Source organism: Clupea harengus, chromosome 4 (assembly GCF_900700415.2).
Source record: "Clupea harengus chromosome 4, Ch_v2.0.2, whole genome shotgun sequence".
In the NCBI taxonomy this organism is placed as follows: domain Eukaryota; kingdom Metazoa; phylum Chordata; class Actinopteri; order Clupeiformes; family Clupeidae; genus Clupea; species Clupea harengus.
This window is the reverse complement of record NC_045155.1, coordinates 4821922-4841809: the sequence shown is the minus strand read 5'-3', so window position 1 is coordinate 4841809 and position 19888 is coordinate 4821922. Positions and strand designations below refer to the sequence as shown.

The window sequence follows — 19888 nt, the reverse complement described above, 5'->3', positions numbered from 1 at the left end:
GGTCTTTCCTGAGCAAAAAGAACAGGAGCACAGTGACCTCTTGCATACCGACATTGCTATGAAACAGGGATATACAGCTACAGATCTGGGAATACAAAACAGTGCTACAGGGCTTCCCGTAGATGAATAACTGAAGACCCAGTTTCAACGAAGTCCAAAGCATCCTTCTTAGAAGATTATCAATTACAGCCAGAGTCATGGGTAATTGGTCCTTATCAGGTATTGACTGCGGATTAGAGGGTGGGACGGTTGAACAGAGTAACAAGAGCACTAAATGAATTTGATGAGTTAACACAGGCATCTAAACCCCCAGAGAATAAATCATGCTTTATATTACTGTAATGTTCTATTAACTAAAATTGATTAAATGTAGTGTACATGGGACTAGAGCAATCAACAGAACATCAACAGAAATATCAGAATTTACAGGTTTAACATTTCAATACTACATTGACAGTTCAATACTAGAAGATTGCTGGATATTTCAACAATTCTATAAAGTGACAACTTAATGTCAGCCAAGATATTTATAAAAAATAAATTCTGGATGACTTACACATCAAATCGAAGATTTTGTTTTTCCTCAAAGAAGTAGTCCACTACAAACTTTCTCACAAAATCTGGGTTCAGTGTGTTGTCAATCACCTCAGTTCTTCCAAACTGTAAATTAAAAATGGTGAAAAAAGCAACAGGCAAATGTCAAAGATGGAAAGTATTTACACAGTTCTTGACACTGGCACCAATTTCATCACATTCATTCATATATCTTGGCTTGGTACATAGCATAATAATTCAATTCAATTCAATTTTATTTATATAGCGCCAAAACAAGAAAATGGTCTCAAAGTGCTTTACAGAGCCCAGGGCCTGAACCTAAGAAGAGACTGTAATATCTCACTAAACTCCTCCCGCAATACAAAACGATTATCATGGCACACAACAAGACCATGGCTATTACTGTTTAGGTCTCAATATGAGGGACCAAATTGTACTGAGCTGTTGACCTCAACGTTGTGAGAAGCCTCTCCTAGTGGCCAGCATACCAGGTTCCTGTGGTGGAGCCTGACTGGGTCCGCTCTCAGACACTCTGAGCCTGTCTCCGTGCCCGCTCTCAGACACTCTGAACCTGTCTCCCTGCCAGCTCTCAGACACTCTGAGCCTGTCTCCCTGCCAGCTCTCAGACACCATGAGCCTGTCTCCCTGCCCGGTCTCAGACACTCTGAGCCTGTCTCCCTGCCAGCTCTCAGACACTCTGAGCCTGTCTCCCTGCCCGCTCTCAGACACCATGAGCCTGTCTCCCTGTCCGCTCTCAAACACTCTGAGCCTGTCTCCCTGCCCGCTCTGGCTCCAGGCCTCTGGCAATCAGATAGTAATCCCTGCGGGGAGCGCTCTTTTGTGGACGGAGCTTTGGCAGAGGGAGTAATGAGCTATTGATCCCTGCCAGCACTGCCATGTGGCTGAGTTTGCTGGAGTCCACTTATACCCCTGGAGTTTCTTCCAAGTCATCTACTTTGGATAAATCTGATTTTTAAAGTCCAGTAGGTAAAAGGCTGGGAGTCCTGGACACTCAGCTATGGCAAAGCCTCTTATGGGTGTCACACAGTCACCAGACAATACCATGGATTACCTGAGGGAATATGTTATTAGACTGTGCCCAGCAAATGGAAAATGACATTTTATGACAATCCTCATTCTAACATTCTTTTTCTTTTGGAATCTGAAGATGCTGATATTTGTTGTAACCCCCTGAGCAATAAATTTACATAAAAACTGCAGGCTTCTTCACAACAACAAAGCCTTTAGCTAAACATCTACATTTATCCTTACTAAGAACGTGAGAAAAGAAATATATGAAAAGGTCTCGAAGATAAAAATGTAATGTTGTCCTGAGACTTCATTCAATAAGAGCAACAACTGTAGGGGCCAGAGCCACACCTGATAGGACTGGACACACCTCCACCCTGTGTAAACTGAGCTGGGGGGTCATTATAGCTGGGGGGTCATCATAGCTGGGCTCTCGGACAGGCTACTGCTAGCCACCTCTCTGCTTTTTCCTGCACTTATTTTTCTTTCTATGTCGTTTTTCTATTTTCTTATGTAAAGTCGTATTTATTGTTACACCAGGTTTTTATTGCTCTTAGCTTGACTGTTCTCTCCCTTGTACGTCGCTTTGGACAAAAGCGTCTGCTAAATGACTAAATGTAAATGTAAATGTAAATGGCAAAATATACGGCTGAGTCACTAAATAGTCAACAGATGTCCCTACACACCTGGGTCCAGCAGACAACATTACTTAACCCTCCTATTATGTTCAAATTTTACCCACATCTATTATGCTTGGGGTCAATTTGACCCCAGCAATTTAAACCTCCAAAAAATGATTATAATATTTTGTTTTACTCAAGTTTATGTGTGTGTTTGTTTGTTGACTACCTAAATAGCCCTTAAAAATAAAACAATACCCCCACCCACCCCCCTTATACATCCAGAATACATGTTACGCTACTATGGAGAAATATGCAGATCACCATCAAATCTCTCTGATTGACTTAAAATTGGAAAGAGATATCCTTCTGGTGTTTTATGGCTTCATATTATTTCTAAGTACATATTGTTGTTATCTATAACATACGGAATAGAAAACTATTTCTGTAATCAAGAATAGTAACAATGTGATAAAAAAAGTTTATATTTCTTATATATTTTATACAATTAAAACAGCCTGGGGTCAAATTGACCCCAAACAACACCTATGCATAAAGCATGTGTACAGGACATTGAAAACATATCATCATGTTCATTTTGTGTTTACCCAGTTCTCCCCATTAGATTAGGAAAAGTCATTAAATATGAAGCAAAAAAAACTATGCCAATCATTTATTTAGAGACGTTAAACATTGAAAAGGGTCAAATTGACCCCAAACATAATAGGAGGGTTAAGATGCTAGAGGAACGTTTTAGTTTGTAGGATTAATTATGTTTTAGAAAAGAAGTTCGGGCACATAGGCACCACAGGCAGAGCATCACTCTCCCCACTTCTGCTTCCTAGGAGATTTGAACCCTCCATACCTGTCTACTACGTCACACGCTCCAGTGTAGCAGCGTCACACGCTTTCCCATTCTCTTCCATCTAACTAGTAGCTCTAAGTTCACATTACCCCTTATCCACAGGGGTGTCAACAGACATCGCTCACACGCAATCTTTGCTATTGGCATCCCAGGACCATGGACAGCTACCGAGCCAAACAAGCTTATTTTCATTGGAATGCTTGATGTTTTTGTATATTTCCTCTAACTAAGAAAACATTGATGCACAAGCGGCATTTATGTATAAGATTAAAGGTTTCTGAGGGTGCTCTTTTTATGATTCTAGGACAAAAACTCGCAGAGCTTTAAAGGCATATTGACAGCAAGAAAAAAAACTATTTTCAGCATTCCAATGGGCGATCTGGTGAAAGCTGTTTGATATAGCCCAGGTACAAGTATTTTTTTTACCTCATTCAGTTCCAGTTTCCAATTTGGTCTGATTACATCTTAATGCATTTTAAAATTAAGCCAGCAGGAGACACAATGTCTTTTTAAACGACTTCACAGCGCACTCTTCCATATTAAAAGAGGGGTCTCCACATTCAAGTCTCTAAAAAAATGCAATTTTACCTCCATTTATGAGGCTTAATAGATTTCAAACGCCCTCAAATAAAGTTGGAGACTGCATATGGTTCAGGTATGTTCCCACACCAAGCTGTATTTCTCTGATCACTGGTGGTGTCTGCAGCTTGATGAGGAGTCATAGAGGTCTGAGTGTTGTGCCAGGAGTCTGGTGTAAATATGTGAATAATTTATCATGTTCCCTGGAGGGTAGGGACCAATTGAGAGCATCACTAACTCTCTAACGCCACTGTCCTCGGTACTGCTGTTCCTACTCTTCTCCAAGTCTTCCCCCAGTGTCACTTAAGGGATCCATGCGTCCGATCACTGAATGAAATTCATGAAGAATTCCTTGTGATAACTCACAAACTGATGGGGGCACAGATATCACATATGCACTGCCGCTCTTCAAGTGAAGAGCAAGACCAAGGTCGTATTAAATGTAGTTGATTCAATCACAATCAATGACATCAAAATCTTAGAGGGTCAGCAACAGAATGAAATGGATATTGACTATTTAAAGCACTACCCTTGAAGGCGCTCTCCAGACACACCTGCTTCTAGATAATGTTGGTTAAAAAATTTTTTAATGCGATTACAAAAATCGAAATGTATTTTTGTACAGTTGTTTTTCAGGTAAATTTAGAGCTTGTCATTTTAACCTTGCACTAATTGCTCCATCTTACCATTTTGACTAGTGTTTATTTAGTGTCTCTCAAAACAGGAGAATTCCATGACAACATTTTTAAGATTTTGAGTGTTTCTGAGTGACTTTCACTTACCTCTCGCCATTCTTTGGTCCCAGCACCCTGTACATAAAGCACAACAACTACAAAAAAAAGAAAAAGGAGTTTTTTTTTTATCATATTCGAAAACAAACAACTCCTGAGGTAACTTGTCGCTCTAAAGATTATCTCGGTATGAACTTAACTTTTAAAGGTACTCCTGTAATTCTAATAACAGTCCTGTCTCTTTTGCCAGAATAGCAGACTGCACCTTTGAAAGAGACTGCATCATAATTTTTTCTCTGAAACATGTGTACATAGTGATGAGAAAGCAAGCCCATTTCAGACTGAATAGATGCTGATGAATAGACACTGATGAATCATCTACAGGAGCTAGATACATTAACCGAGGTGAATAAACTTCAGTCAAGATGTTTTGGAATAGGCCAAGCTAGTATCAGAGTATCAGATGAACTCCTCCTTTTCTTTTGGGAACATTTGTTGATACTGAAGTCATATACAGCAAACCTTTACAAACCGAGGACTGCAACAGGCTAGAGGCTTAGTTTATTATAGTGGCGGCGACATCAAGACTAATCAAGAAGAATTCAGGTCTTAATTCAGTTACAGAAAAAAAGGAAACTGAAGACATTCAACAGGACAGCATTTCGAGTTTAAGTGTTTTTCATGTTAAGGATAACATGTCTGTTCAGCCAGTGACGTACTACATAGGTCAGGTGGAGTTCTGACAATGAGGAAATGATGAGAGTCTATGACGAGAGTTTGGCTGATAGACCAACCAGCACAGATGGCAACCGGTGACAGCATGATGGTGATGAATCGAGTTCCTGATTAATGTTGCTTGTCATGCAATAGATTGTAATCATGAGACCCCAAAAACATGTACTTCCTTTTGTAATATGAATGCAGAACTGTTGAGAGTAAAGTTGCTTGTTGAGTCTTTTAGTCTATTGGTCTGTTGGTTGAGTCTATCCTCATTTGGAGCATATTTCAAATCCAATTTTATATCCTATTTTTTCTTCACATCATAAAGGATAAAACGTATCAGAGGTAGGATAATTAAAAGTGCAATGAGGGGACATGACTTTACATGCAAAGAACAAGTAGAGCTTCTGAAACAAAAGTCTGTTAGTATTGTCCATTCAGAACAGCTGTGATCCTTTTTTGTGTTTCGCTCCGCAGATCTAACTTCTTTGATAAATGGAACACCAACAACTTCCTCTGTATCCTCACAGTTCAGTGGTTTTAGTACAATATAGAATAGACAAGTATAGCGCTTTCACTGATCTGAATTGTGCTGCAAACAGCTTTGGAAGGAGAATTAATTGGATCTAAACTTTGCCATCTAGACAAACAGAAAAAGTGTGTTGTCGGAACTATAAAGGGTTCAAGTAAAGTGCACACACGCGTTTCCCTGATTTACCATGAGGCCAAAGAAAAATTAGACCAGTCATTTGTTGAGCCATTCTAACGGCGCACAGGATTCTTAAATGCAGAAGGTAATTTTGACGACTGAATTTCAAAATGTTAATATACTTTTTTATTCTTTACTCCGTCATTAGAATGACTATTACCATCAGATAACAATTTACTTCATTTTAAATTTACACAAAGATTAATTTTGCACATGCAGGAAGTAACACCCCAATGACTCATTCATTGAACATGGACGGGTCCAGTTATATTGTTAATAAAAAGACAAAATCTTCAGAGGTCCCTCTAACGTTAACAGATCAGTTTGGAGTAACATGTTGTAACTAGCGCTCTGTATTTTAAGAGATGTAACACATGGTGAATCAGGGACCTCAACTTGTAAAAACAGCCTCTCTAAAGAAGCTTCATCAATGCCTTAAAGTGTATCCAGTTTTAGTATGAAACAGTGATGGCCACATATACAAATCCTGGCAAAATGTCTCAACAAACATTGCAACAGGAGTCTCACGTTTAAAGTTATTGTCATCACTGTGACAATATGTTAACTGATGTCTCACCATTTGCCACCTGTGGTGTATTCCACTAAATAATCACACACAGTAGACTGTCGGCCATTCGCTGCACGCACGCTCTTTACTCAAGTCAGTCAGGGACAGGTATCCCAGCATGCTCTAGTTCGGCTGAGATGACTACGGCACAACTGAGTATCCAAAAATGCAAAACTCATTATTTAAATACATCTCACCACCCAAAATCATTTGACGTGAAAAGTACTTTATGTCAAATTTTCTGCACAGAAGAAAACTTTCTTAAGTAAGCATGAAATCATCTGCTAATGGGACTGCTAGCTGTGAAACAGCATGGTTTTTTTTTCTGTATTGATCCCACAGACAATTCTGTACTTGGAGTGACTCGTGGAAATATAATCCTTTTTCAAGAAAACACAGCTCCATAAAACACAGGCAATATTCCATTTCCAAAGCAAAGTGAATCATCTGAAATGGTCAATAAGCCATGCAAAGATTCAAATAATATCAGGAAACTTTGGAAACTACCAGATGCTTTGTTTGGTGTCATTTGTTTTGGTACCTTGATTCATTTAGTGTTTCCAAGTTCAGTACAAACCACGTGACTAGCAATCCATAGGACAGAAAGAGGAGGTGCGTGACGGTGAAAAGTGACAGGGAAGGAAACTGATCACCTATCTCGGCTCATGTCTCTGTAATAATTATGTTGTATTCTAAATTTGCAATACAATTTTATACAGAAAATATAGGCTATTTAATTTTGAGACCACTCGCAGGAAATATATACTGAGCATCTGACGAGGATTTCTATGTTTCTGGCCTTCTAGATGTAGACATTGAAAATTAGGCTACCTATATGATGATGACGACTCTTGTATGACATGACTATTACAACGACCCTAGTTGTACTTTATGTGGTAAGTACTACTAATTCAACAACAGCAACATTACTGAACTCGGAGGGACCTGCTGTGAAATGTCAGCTTATATGTTGTTTTCAGTAGCCCATGTTAGCAACCAAATGTATCTAATGAACAGTGAAAACGAAAAGGAATGCCATTTCTACAGAGAGAAGTTGTGCTCCTTCTCGCTTTAGGCCTGTCTTGCCACTATACTGACAGACCTTAGGCTATTTTAAACCAGTAAACAGGAGAACGAAGCTTTGATCAAGCGACTACTATGCTGTAAAATACAAAAAGATACTACTTTTCTCACTTTTTTTGCGCATTAAGGCCCGGATGAATTATAAGATGCTGGATTCTTTTATTCACTCTCTGCGTGGCATAGAGCATAGTTGCATAGCCTGTGCAGCCTTTTAGTAACATACTTGGAGTAAAATAATCGGTAACTGAGTGGTTAATGTTATGCTGTCAATCTGTGAGGATATTTGATTAGATGCTCTTACCAGAGGTTAAAAACCAAGATGCAGGTTACTTTTCAATTCAATTCAATTCAATTCAATTCAATTTTATTGATATAGCACCAAAGCAATAAAATTGTCTCAATGCGCTTTACAGAGCCCAGGGCCTGAACCCTCTTAGAGCAAGCACAATGGCAACAGGGGCAAGGGGAAACTCCCTGTTAATCAGGAAGAAACCTTAAGCAGAACCATGGCAAATGAAAGGGGGGTCCATCTGCTTGAAGCTGACCGGGTTGAGATATAAAAAGAGGGGGGAGGGTGTATGGGGGGGCTTGTGGCAGAAGGGGAGGGGAAACAATCAGGAACATGGCAGATGGAATCAAACACGTATTAGGATGAGAATGCTAGAATACATGTGGTAAATGTACACAATACATAAAAACATGGTATATACATGCTAGTACATATAAAATTGATGGAGGATAAGGTCGGGAGAGTGCATTCAAGTGTTGTAGAACAGCTTAGTGGGTATACAATGTGCCTGTAAGGTTACTATTACAAGGGTAAGTAGAGTAATGGAACAGATGTCAATGGTGGCAATTATTTACATTGTAGGAAAATGCTAGCACAGAGTAGAATAAGTGTATGACAGTGTGGTGGGAGTGATTAGGTGTAGGCTGAGGGTTTCTACAAGTAGGTCAGGTCGAGAGACTACAGCAGCATCCCACGGCGAAGATAGTCTAGACTAGGAGAGGAAGAAAGAGACAAAATTAATCGGTAGAGTAGAGTTCGCCTGCCAATTTAATGTATTTAATGTACTTAATGGATATGGTGATGAGGAACAATATTTCTACAGCCATCAGTATTTGCAAGCAAAGGTCACGCTATAAGAGAGAGAAAATTTGGTTAGTAAACATCAATTTGCTAAACAGATAAAGAGATACATTTCGGTAGACAATTAACAGTAGTTAATATGGCCACTTTATCAGTATCTGTATTAGCATAGTATGATATAGAAGGAGAGGGAGAGGGAAAGGCTGCCCGGCAAAGTGTATGGGAATTTGGTTTATGTTTAGTTTTGATGAGTTATGTTGGCTGGCTTGGTGCATGCAGATTTTAGTTAGGATAGCAAGGGTGGCAGGATACACAAACAGTGCCCAGCTGGCTGGCGACAGCCGCAACATGCGTTGCATGCTGTACCTGGGATCTGTAAAGGCCCTCCTTCACAATACAACACTCACCACTTTTCCAAGAAGGACGTGGCAGCATGCCTTCCTCAAAATGTCCGTAAAACGTCCACCCTTTTTGATTAAATACACCCAGATGAATACATTGGTCCACCCTCAAAGGCTCAGGTCTGTGCGCATGTTATGACATTACCATATGAATGTGCGCTAGTTATTTAAAATGTCTTTATGTGATGCCCCGTCTTTGTTGCATGTAAGAACCTGCGAAGTTGTAAGATAAATTCAGTTTAGGTATGAATTTATTAACATTTTATTTCTATTAACAATGTATGCCCATTTAACCAGTATAACTAAAGGCAGTTGGAAAACAGGTTTCAGACAGAGGGGCCTAAGATAACATTCAAAGAACTGCTTTCAAGTAGGATGAGCAGTGACATAAATTCCAAGGTCAGAGGGCAGCCTGGGCAGGAGACAGGTGAGATAGGGAGACTATCTGTACCAGGGAGTGGAGATTCACAGAAACTTAATTGTCAGGCCGGAAATTACGACTGAAACATGCAAGTCACAGAGAGGCGTATACGTGTGGGGCCCAGAAAGTACTATCAGTGAAGATGGGACTTATAAACCAATTGTGATCACATGTAACATTCAGAAGGCCTTCTCCAGCCGTGGGTGACAGAGCTGTTTGTGAACTCTGCATCTCCGACTGTATCTTGTACAATCTTAGAACCAGTAAACTCAACTGTATCAAACCAATTGCTATGTGTGGCGGTCCGATTACTCTGATTTCTCTGTAAACCAGCACGCAGTTCATTTTAACTTAACAGAAGTGCATCTATTAAATCAGGGACCACAGAATGACTTGCATGGAGCTCCAGAAACCAAGCTTTAAATACACACCCTGCATAAACATAAGGCAAAAACTGAACCGAACCATCTTTTAGGTACAAGACTAATGACCACTGATGGTCTTTTTGAGCTATCACAGGAAATAAAGCTCCTGTGAGTGACGAAATGTAGTTTTATTGAAATATGATCTTTGAAAGAACTCAAGTTGCGCCATTATAGTTTATAAAAGATAATACAATTACAGCTCAGATGAGGTGAGCTAAAGACTACTCAAATGTACGTACATGAAAAAGGCAAGGAGTCACAGCGAGGCACACATTAGGCTTACTGTAATTACTTTAATTGCTTTCAGGCTGTCATCTGCACTTGGATAGAATGAACTGGAGCTGTGGCTCAGTGCAGAATAGTGCCTCTGTTCTGCCTTTAATTCATTCACCATCTCATAATAACATCAACAAGGGGTCTACATTTACATTTACATTTAGTCATTTAGCAGACGCTTTTGTCCAAAGCGACGTACAAGGGAGAGAATATTCAAGCTACGAGCAATAGAACCTGGTATAACAATAAATAAATACTACTTTACATAAGAAATATAACAAAATGAAATAAAAAAGAAAGAAAGAAGTGCAGAAATGTAACTGCTGTAATTGCAAGTTACGCACTAGTCGAAGTGCCAGTTAGGACAGGAAGTGCTCTCTGAAGAGTTGGGTCTTCAAGAGCTTCTTAAAGGTAGAGAGGGACGCCCCTGCTCTGGTAGTGCTGGGTAGTTCATTCCACCAACGTGGAACTACAAATGAGAATAGTCTGGACTGCCGTACTTGCACAGACGGCACTGCCAAACGACGCTCACTAGAAGAGCGCAGCATCCTGGGTGTAACATTTGCCCTTACAAGAGCATTTAGGTAGGTGGGAGCAGAACCATCAAGCACTCTGTAGGCAAGCATAAGTGACTTGAACTTAATGCGAGCAGCTACAGGCAGCCAGTGGAGGTCAATAAGAAGCGGGGTGACGTGTGCCCTCTTCGGTTGGTTGAACACCAGACGCGCCGCCGCGTTCTGGATCATTTGTAGTGGTTTCACCACGCAAGCCGGCAGGCCCGTTAGGAGGGCGTTGCAGTAATCAAGGCGGGAATTCACCAAGGTTTGCACCAGCAGCTGGGTGGCATACTGGGTTAGGTACGGCCTGATTTTGCGGATGTTGTATAGCGCAAAGCGGCAGGACCTAGAGACAGAGGCAATGTGGTCCGTGAAAGTCAGTTGGTCATCAATAATGACCCCGAGGTTTCTTGCTGTTTTGGATGGAACAAGAGTCAAGGAGTCAATATTGATGCTGATGTTGTGGTGGATGGCCTGTTTGGCTGGAAAGACCATCAGTTCCGTTTTGGCCAGGTTCAGCTGAAGGTGGTGGTTTTTCATCCATGTGGATATATCAGCAAGACAGTCCGAGATCCGCGCCGAGACAGTGGTGTCCTCAGGAGGGAAAGACAGAAACAGTTGAGTATCATCGGCATAGCAATGATAGGAAAAACCATGCGAGCGGATGATAGGGCCCAGCGAAGTGGTGTAAATGGCAAAGAGAAGTGGTCCCATCACCGAGCCTTGGGGCACCCCTGTGGTAAGGTGGTGAGGTACAGACAGCTGACCTTGCCATGACACCTTGAGCGAGCGCCCAGTGAGGTAGGATTCAAACCAGGAGTGCGCCTTGCCAGAAATGCCCATACTTGACAGTATGGACAGAAGGATGCGGTGGTTGACTGTATCAAACGCAGCTGATAAATCAAGCAGGACGAGAGCTGAGGATTGAGCTGCTGCTCTAGCTGTTTTCAAGGCCTCTGTCACAGACAGCAGGGCTGTTTCGGTGGAGTGACCACTTTTGAATCCAGACTGGTTTGGATCGAGGAGATTGTTCCTTGATAGGAACTCTGTGACCTGTTTGGAAGCTGCCCTCTCAATGGCTTTTGATAGGAGCGTGAGAAGTGAGACCGGTCGATAGTTTTCCACCTGAGTGGGATCGAGAGACGGCTTCTTCAGCAGCGGTGTTACCCGAGCCACTTTAAATGAAGAAGGGAATGTTCCAGAATTAAATGAAGCATTAATCACCTGTGTTAGTGCCGGTAAGACGGCAGGCGATATGGCTTGAAGGATATTGGATGGGATGGGGTCCAGCGGGCAAGTAGTTGGACGGCTACCTGTTAGGATTTTGGAGACCTCACTCTCGCTGAGAGGGGTGAAAGAAGGAAATGATGAGCCATTGACGGTTGCGCCCTTAGGGGGGGGAGACAGTTGGTCGAACTGTTTCCCGATGGCTGCCACTTTCTCTGTGAAAAAGGAAGCAAAGTTATCAGCAGTGAGGTTAGTAGCTGGGGGAGGAGGAGGAGGGTAGAGCAGAGTTTTGAAGGTGGAGAATAGTCTCCGAGCGTCAGTTGCACCGTTGATCTTGTCGTTGAAAAAAGTCTTCTTAGCAGCAGTGATGCTGGATGAGAAGGAGGCCAGCAGTGTCTGGTAGCTTGCAAGATCGTCCAGTGCTGCAGATTTGTGCCACTTTCTCTCAGCCGCTCTGAGATTGGAGCGCTGCGTTCGGAGGGTATCACTCAGCCACGAATGAGACTGGGTAGAACGAGCAGGTCTGGTGGAAAGTGGACACAAAGTGTCCAAGCATGAGCTCAGAGTGGAGCAGAGTGATTCTGTGGCATCATCGACACCTAGTGAGGAGAAAGTGGATAAAGGTGGAAGAGCAGAATAAAAAAGTGTCTAACCCCTTGCATGACTTGGATAGAATATTCAGTGTTCTAATGCCTCAAACGCCTATAAAGAATTAACATGTATACCTCTCTGTGCTCTCTCTCTCTTAGAATCAGGTGTGCTGAGAATGCCAGAAGGCAATTGGCGCTCTGCCAATCCAGGGAAAATAACTGGTGCAAAAAAATAAAATTAAATTGAATTTTAACCAACAGTTTCACTTATCTGTTTCTACCCTGTTGCGTGGGTACATAGTACTGTACACGGATGAATACAAAGAAAAGGGTCAAATCGGGTCACTTGAATCTAAGGGTGCTTTCACACTTTTTTAGTCTGGTTCAATCGGTTTGTTTTCCCCCCCTTGGTGTGATTCATTTGGGCAGGTATCAAAACAACTACACCGTCAACTTGAGATGAAGTGGTCTTGGTCCGGTCCCAAACAAACTCCGGAGCGGTTCGTTTGTGGTGGGAACTTGATCCGACCTCGGTCCGACCCAACTGCCAGGTGTACTCTGCAAGTTTGAGCTAAACGGCTCCTGTAGCCAGCTGTGCTTTGCATTCTAACACTAAAAGGACTGACTAATCAGTATCTACCTTAAGGCCTTAAAATCCCTTAAATGTATTTCATGTGTGCATGTACCCCTTTTCTTCTACTTGTTCTTTTTTTACTAATTGTATACCTCATACTTTTTTGTATCATTTTTGTGACAACTGAATAAAGGAGTAGAAAAAAAATGTGTTTTAGCAGTGGCTAGCAGAGAACGAGCCGAGGTCTCACTAGTATTTCCAAGACGTTTCCTCGAACTGCCTTCAGCATTCTGCTGCTATCGGTTTTGCCTGGTATATTGCCCACATAGTTATGAGAAAATGGCAACTCTGTTGTTGCTCTATGTTATATTGTATAGCAATTTCTCTCACAGAAATATGCAGTTGTCCAGAGCACTGGACCTTTTATCCTGTGCTCACTTTCGTGCTCCAGTCCCACACACATCTGACCTAAGAGTGGAGTGAATATTCTCACGTGGTTTGTAGTGATGCATTTTAGTTCGCTTGAATTTTTCTCTGTGTGAAAATGAATCGATCCAAAGGGAAAATGCTCCAAGTTTACAAACTCATCAACTGATTCGGAAAAGAGCAAACAAACTATAGGTGTGAATAAAACGAACACATAAAGATTATAAGATAATTCTTACCCTCTCCATGCATACATGTACACAACGAATGAATGAATGAATCAATAAACCAACCAATCAATCAACTGGTAGTTCCAAATTGGACTAAATGTGTTATATATGTAAGTTCACATACCTGGATCAGACTTTGAAAACGTGTCTATGTCCAGCAGATTCCTGAGAAAATAAGTCACACAATAAATGGCTGCATTTCCATTTGAACATTTGAATTATTCTGGAATGTGAAACCAGGACACCATCATTAGCATTGCCAGCCCTTACTGCCATAAATACCCTTGTGTCTCTCAAGAGTGGCTTGTTGACTTTGTGCCGTCAGATTATCAAAACTATCATATTTTCTTCTCATATTTTGTGAAACTTGTTTGGTGGCACTGCTTTTACAATTCTATATAACATTATCCCATTTCAGGCAGATACATTTTAAAAACCAAAATAGCAAAGGTTAATTTATTTGTGGATGTTAAACTCAGTTTGTAATTGAGAGGTTATCATCAATATTGTATAGTTCATCATAACTCCTGTAACTAAAATACAGTGACAATAGGAAGTCATTAGCAACAAGAGTAGCTAGAACATATTGTATGTGGATAGAAAATATATACATTCAGTGCACTTCAGAGCAGTTTCTGAGAAAGGTACGTGTTTATAAAATTGTTATCATGTATTCTTTATGAACCTTCTGATTTTGGAGCCACTCTGAAGCTAAACAAAGTGGGGTGAAAACGCACTACCTGCTTGACTTGGCTTTACCTGACAGCACAGACTGCTCGACAGTCCCCATTTAAATAACTCCTTCCCAAATTCAAAATGCTGAAGGTATTCTACTTTAAGACAAAAAGAGACAGACGGCAGAATGGAGGGGACCCTGTCACTATGATACCTCACACAGCAGTATGCATATGAGCTGTCCACCAGACTGAGCAATGGATTCAGACTCCATGCGGTCTGCTGAACCCCTGCTGCACAGGGGGCTGGTCTCAGTGATCAGTTGTCTAGAACGACGAGAGGTATGATGCGTTCAGCCTTGATAACTGTATCCTCAGTGCAGGGAACAACACCAGACCGTGCCGTTTTAGCATTTATAACTAGGCTCTACCATCCATTACAATGAGTATCAGCATTGAGATGCTTGAGGGAATATCATGGTTTGCTATGAGTTTCTTGAATTCAAATGCTCCCTGATTTTATGTCATTTTACAAATACAAAGAGATATCAGAAATACTGATCCTCAGGGAAATACAACAGTAAGATCCTCTCTCACTTTCATACCTAGACTTATTCATTTAGTTTGATAGTTTTATTCAGACAGAGGTGGACGTACAAGAGAATAGGAATCCAACAAAATACGAACAAATAACACATCACACTAACACTGCTCCAGATTCACATACTTTTTACATGTCAGAACATAATGGGGTACAGAATCGAAAACTCTCCCTAGTAAATACTGCAGGCTATATACAAAGCATCTGTCCACACAGTAGTATCCGTACAGATATAAAGAGTGCTTGATGAGGTCTTTTATAAACATAATTGTCAGTAAAGTTAGCATGTTATAAAAAATTCACCCCTACAACTAGCCCTACAATTGTGACTAAGCAAACGATCTTATGTTATCCTTGCCCATAACAAAATAAAATAGCAACCTAGCACAAACATGTTGGCTTACATTTACAAAAATGTAAATTATTTAAAACATGTTTTTGTCCAAAGCTACGTATCGATACATTGACTGGGAATCAACCGCGGGCCAACTGTTTGTTAGGCACCAATGCTACTCACTGTACCAACTTGGGCATGAATCATAAGGTGGTGTGGAATATTGACATGGATCTTTAGCAATAGTCACTTCAAAAGGAAAAACACTGACGTGACGGTCAATAGGCATTGCAGTCATAGCAATATACCCCTCAGTGTATTTCTTATAGTCTTCTACGGTACTATTGTAGGACCCTGTCTACTTTACATGTGTAGATCTACCCACGTAACGTTGTGTGCCAAGTGTCCTGTGTGAGAGTAGCGTTGACATAAAACTATCATACAGCTTTCCCATGTGTGTAGGCTCCTTGTGTGTTAACACAAATAAGTGTTTTTTGTGATGGAGGCCTCTCTTGGCTATATCTTATATTGCTTTAAGTTTTCTTTTACATTTTGAAGCAAGTTAAGAAATGCTGTGAGAACCTTTTTCTATTAATGAGATATCACCAACAACACGGTCCCTCACTAACAAGACTTAGATTTGGGAGACAAATGCCATTTGATGCCCTTTTTCCTAGTAGATCTAGATTATGCTCTCTATCCCTTTCTAGCTGGTTTCATCCTTTCCTTTTGGCAAGGTGGGAAATAATTCTCTTTGGATCTTCCCTCTGTTTTGATGTTCTGCGCCAGTCAATCCCCACAGGCATGTTTACTGAGGCTTTTACAGAGAAGGCAGTACTCTGCCAAGATAAGACCTGCCTCTTTCAGTCAGTGCACTACCATATCTGTGCTACTTTGGAGAATGTTAATGCTAGGGAAAGTGGAATGAGCATGACACGAGAGGTATTCCGTCAGCTGACTTCAGTCAGATTGACGCCTTGCATCGATCGCTCTGTTTAAAATCACATTCAAATAGTGCTTTTCGGTGACTAAGATGTATGGATTGGACTCACTATACACCTATCTGAGATCGAATCACACATACCTGGAGAGATGGACTGGTGAATCTACTTCCAGTCTCAGTGAATGTGTTTAAACAAGCCATTAACATGCTTTTTTCTCCTTTTCCACATACAATGCCTTGTTAACAAGATAATTCAGTTAGCAAGCAGCATTGTAGGACATTCAGCAGCCAATGCAGAAACACTTTACATAAAATATTGCTGTTTCTAGTTGACCTGAGCTAAAATGAGCCAAATCAAAGTGATATAATCCTTCAGTGGTTATATGATAACACTTACATAGACCTTAAATGACAACCTGAAGTGGGGCTGAGATGAAAGACTGGTATTTTATCATCCTGACTCAGACATGGTGATGATTCACACCAATGAACACGGAACACTAACACTCATCTGAGGCTAGGGTTGAGCACATGAATGGGGAGTACAGGCCCCATGGTGAACCTGCACAAGTAAGTGTTCCAGTGGTAAAATGAAGTTCATTTCAGTAGGTTTAGGCTGTCGATGTTTCAGCAGCCCACTGGAATCAACCTCATTTTATCACCACAGCACTAAGGTGTGGAGGTTTGCCTATACGTACAACTGACTTTCTTCGATTCTGTAGCCCACTCGTTTTCAGTCAGGTGTGTGTAAGCATTCTCTCAGACTCGGTCAAGGCCTTCAAAACACCAATATGTCATTGTTATAATAGTTTCTTTCAAACTTAAAATGACTTCCACTATCATTCATTAAATGTAATTTGGAAAGTAAGTGAGATAGGGGATCTGTCGAGTAAAAATAACTCATCAAACACAAAATAGAAGCTTCTGATCTGTCCTTTACTATTGTTGTCTTTCATGCTGGTAATACTTAAGACATATAGGCCTTACACATAACAAATTAATCAAAATGGAAATGCGGAAAAGAAATGTAAAACATTTCTCCAACAGGTAAGCAATGTCCAGTGTTCGGCTTTGGTGTGCAGCATAAAGAACTAAAAACCTCAGTCTTTCAAGCATTCTTTCATAGCTTCTGTCATATGATTCCCTGACTGAAATGTGTCTAATGAAACGTGTTGCAGCCACGATTAAATTAAAGTATTTAGACCCACCAAAAAGATTCTAGTGTAATTCATCTCAAACACAACGTCTACTGCTTGAGTCTAAACAAGATGCACGTTTTGTAAGACGTTTGAGAAGTGATGGTCAGAGATCTATATCAATGACAAAACACACAACTTTGTCCGCTACCGCACAAGGTCACTGAGGTTAACGTGATCGAGCTGTTATGGAGCCAACAGCAGTTTAAGACGGTAATCAAGCATAGCACAATGTTTCAACAGTGAACAGTTTCATTACACTTATTTTTAAACATTAATGTTCCTCTTGCACTGAGGAAGCACTTTATAAATGGACGACTGTACCGTTATGATTTTCTCTCAAGTTAATGTAGCCTATTCATTCGAAGTTCAAACGAGGTAAACACTAACCTGCACGAGACGGTAACTTCTATTTTTGTTGCGGGTACGTTCGAATGCAATGGGTCATTTTGTCCAACCGATGCCATCATCTCATTTGTTGAGCTGACTTGCCTTCCTTTAAACATTTTGCTTTCACAGACTCCGGTAAAGGCGATAAACCAAGTTGTTACCGGTTTATGTCATGTCCATTCACAATGTTCATCAGTGATAATAGGAAATCACGGTGGAGAAAAAAAACCCTCATATATGCGACATATGGATACTGTACGCGTGGAATCACAGAGGAGCGCGCCTCTCCAGCATAGATTCTTCCAGCGTTCTGTCTTCCAGGGCTTCCGACAGGTGGAGTAGAGCACTTGATTGCCTCTGGAAGCACCTGCATAGCCAACTAATCGAGAAGAAAGAGCTATCATTGTAATGAAATTACGAGTCTTCTGAAACATATTTTCTTATAAGGAAGGTTGAGTTGATAATGTTTAATAATTACGTAAATAATTATTTCATGCTTACCGAACCTAAGTAAGAGAGAGACACGGTATTTTCCCCTATATATATATATATATATAAGATTAATTATTAATAATTAAAATAGATCTTAACAACAGGGCAAGATTTTGCTGGAAATTAATCAGAATTTCTGAGGTTGCCTGTGAAAAGTTTTCATTGCCCTTAGTAATTTGTTGTTAATACTGTTGTCTCATCTCTGTCAAATGAAGACTGATGTTATTTGTATTTGTTCGGCATGTCTGCTGTTCTTCTGCTGTACTCGAATGCATTGTTTGGTGTTTTTGAGTCGAAATTGAAGGGGAAAGTATGAGGGTTGAAAAGTAAGCCAGCAAAAGGCGAAGTAATCTCCTCCTGCTTTTTCTTCCACATAGCCTCTGTATCTGAAGGTGCACATGTGACAGAATGATAGAACTCCTCTCTGGTCTCACTGCAACCATTCACCGGGAGACTTTATTATCCCCAGGGCAAACGTCTGTTTAGTTTTCCTGTCACAGGAATGGGCTCCGAGAGAGAAAGGGAATGTGAAAGTCCAGCATTACACCTGCATACAAAATTCTTCCTGTGTCCTTGAGATGCTCATTGTGCCCCACTGCTGGTGATTGTCAGCGCCTAATGCATCCAAGCCCCAAATTAAAATGCAGCCTGCATCTGGATGCTGTTCACAGTCCAGTGTAATCTTCTTTAAAGGCAGGAGTGGTAGATGTGATCATAATATGTGCAGAATCACCTGTCATACTCAGTCACCGCCTTTTTGTTTACATTCTGCTTCTACATCTATGTTTCATACCAGGAGGCACTGAACCAGAGGACTCAGAGCATACTGCTACCAACATTTGGACGGCAGTGGATTTGGCTTTATGTGTATCTGGAGCATCCGTAAGCTATAAATATGAACCACTTTAAAACCATCTCCATTGTCCTCTCCACTATCAAGAGTCTGCTCAACAATACAAACACACTCACACACACACACACACACCCACACACACACACACAAACACACCCACACACACACACACACACACACACACACACAAACGCAACAGTCCAAAATATGGGAAGTGTATATCTGATGACTTGAGAATCTGAGTGTATTCAGCACACAGGGTCCAGTGATAGACACAAGTGACACACACATGCACTGTTAACTGCAAATCAGTCAGAAGTCACTACTAAATGCTCACTGAATAATATATGTGTGGTGAATTTTAAGGCAATTCTGACTAGAAAAAGGCAACAATCTGTTTGCTTGTCACAAATAACATGGAAACAGCTGTGGAACACCTGCTCAGACACTCGTTGTGGGATGAATTCCCCTTAAACCACGGCAAGTCTGTGTTTCTTCTTCCTGGGAGTTAAGAATAGCGCTTGAATCGGACATATTTCCTTTTGAAATGTGACTGGAATAACAAACTGGAAGAATATTGTCGAGGGGGGTTTGGAGTTGGAGCCTAGCGTCTGGTTCAGGAGCTGAGTAAACTTCTTCATTCTGTTGCATACGTACATACAAAACATACAAGAAAACAGGAGAAACTTTACCCTTGTCAATGTCTGTATATTAAAGTCATGTCATAAA

General features: G+C 40.9%; 1 protein-coding gene across 1 annotated transcript in view; it reads right to left on the bottom strand.

Annotated features, from left to right (window-relative positions):
* Positions 1–18134, bottom strand: part of LOC105889747 (copine-9-like) — a 36684-nt gene extending 18550 nt beyond the window's left edge. The window contains exons 1-4 of the mRNA XM_012815657.3: positions 17815–18134; positions 13801–13841; positions 4431–4477; positions 557–660 (exon numbers count right to left, since the gene is read on the bottom strand). Coding sequence (XP_012671111.2) covers positions 557–660; positions 4431–4477; positions 13801–13841; positions 17815–17930 — 308 coding nt within the window. The 5' untranslated portion in view covers positions 17931–18134. The remainder of the gene's footprint in view (positions 1–556; positions 661–4430; positions 4478–13800; positions 13842–17814) is intronic.
* Between the last annotated feature and the right edge of the window lie 1754 nt (positions 18135–19888).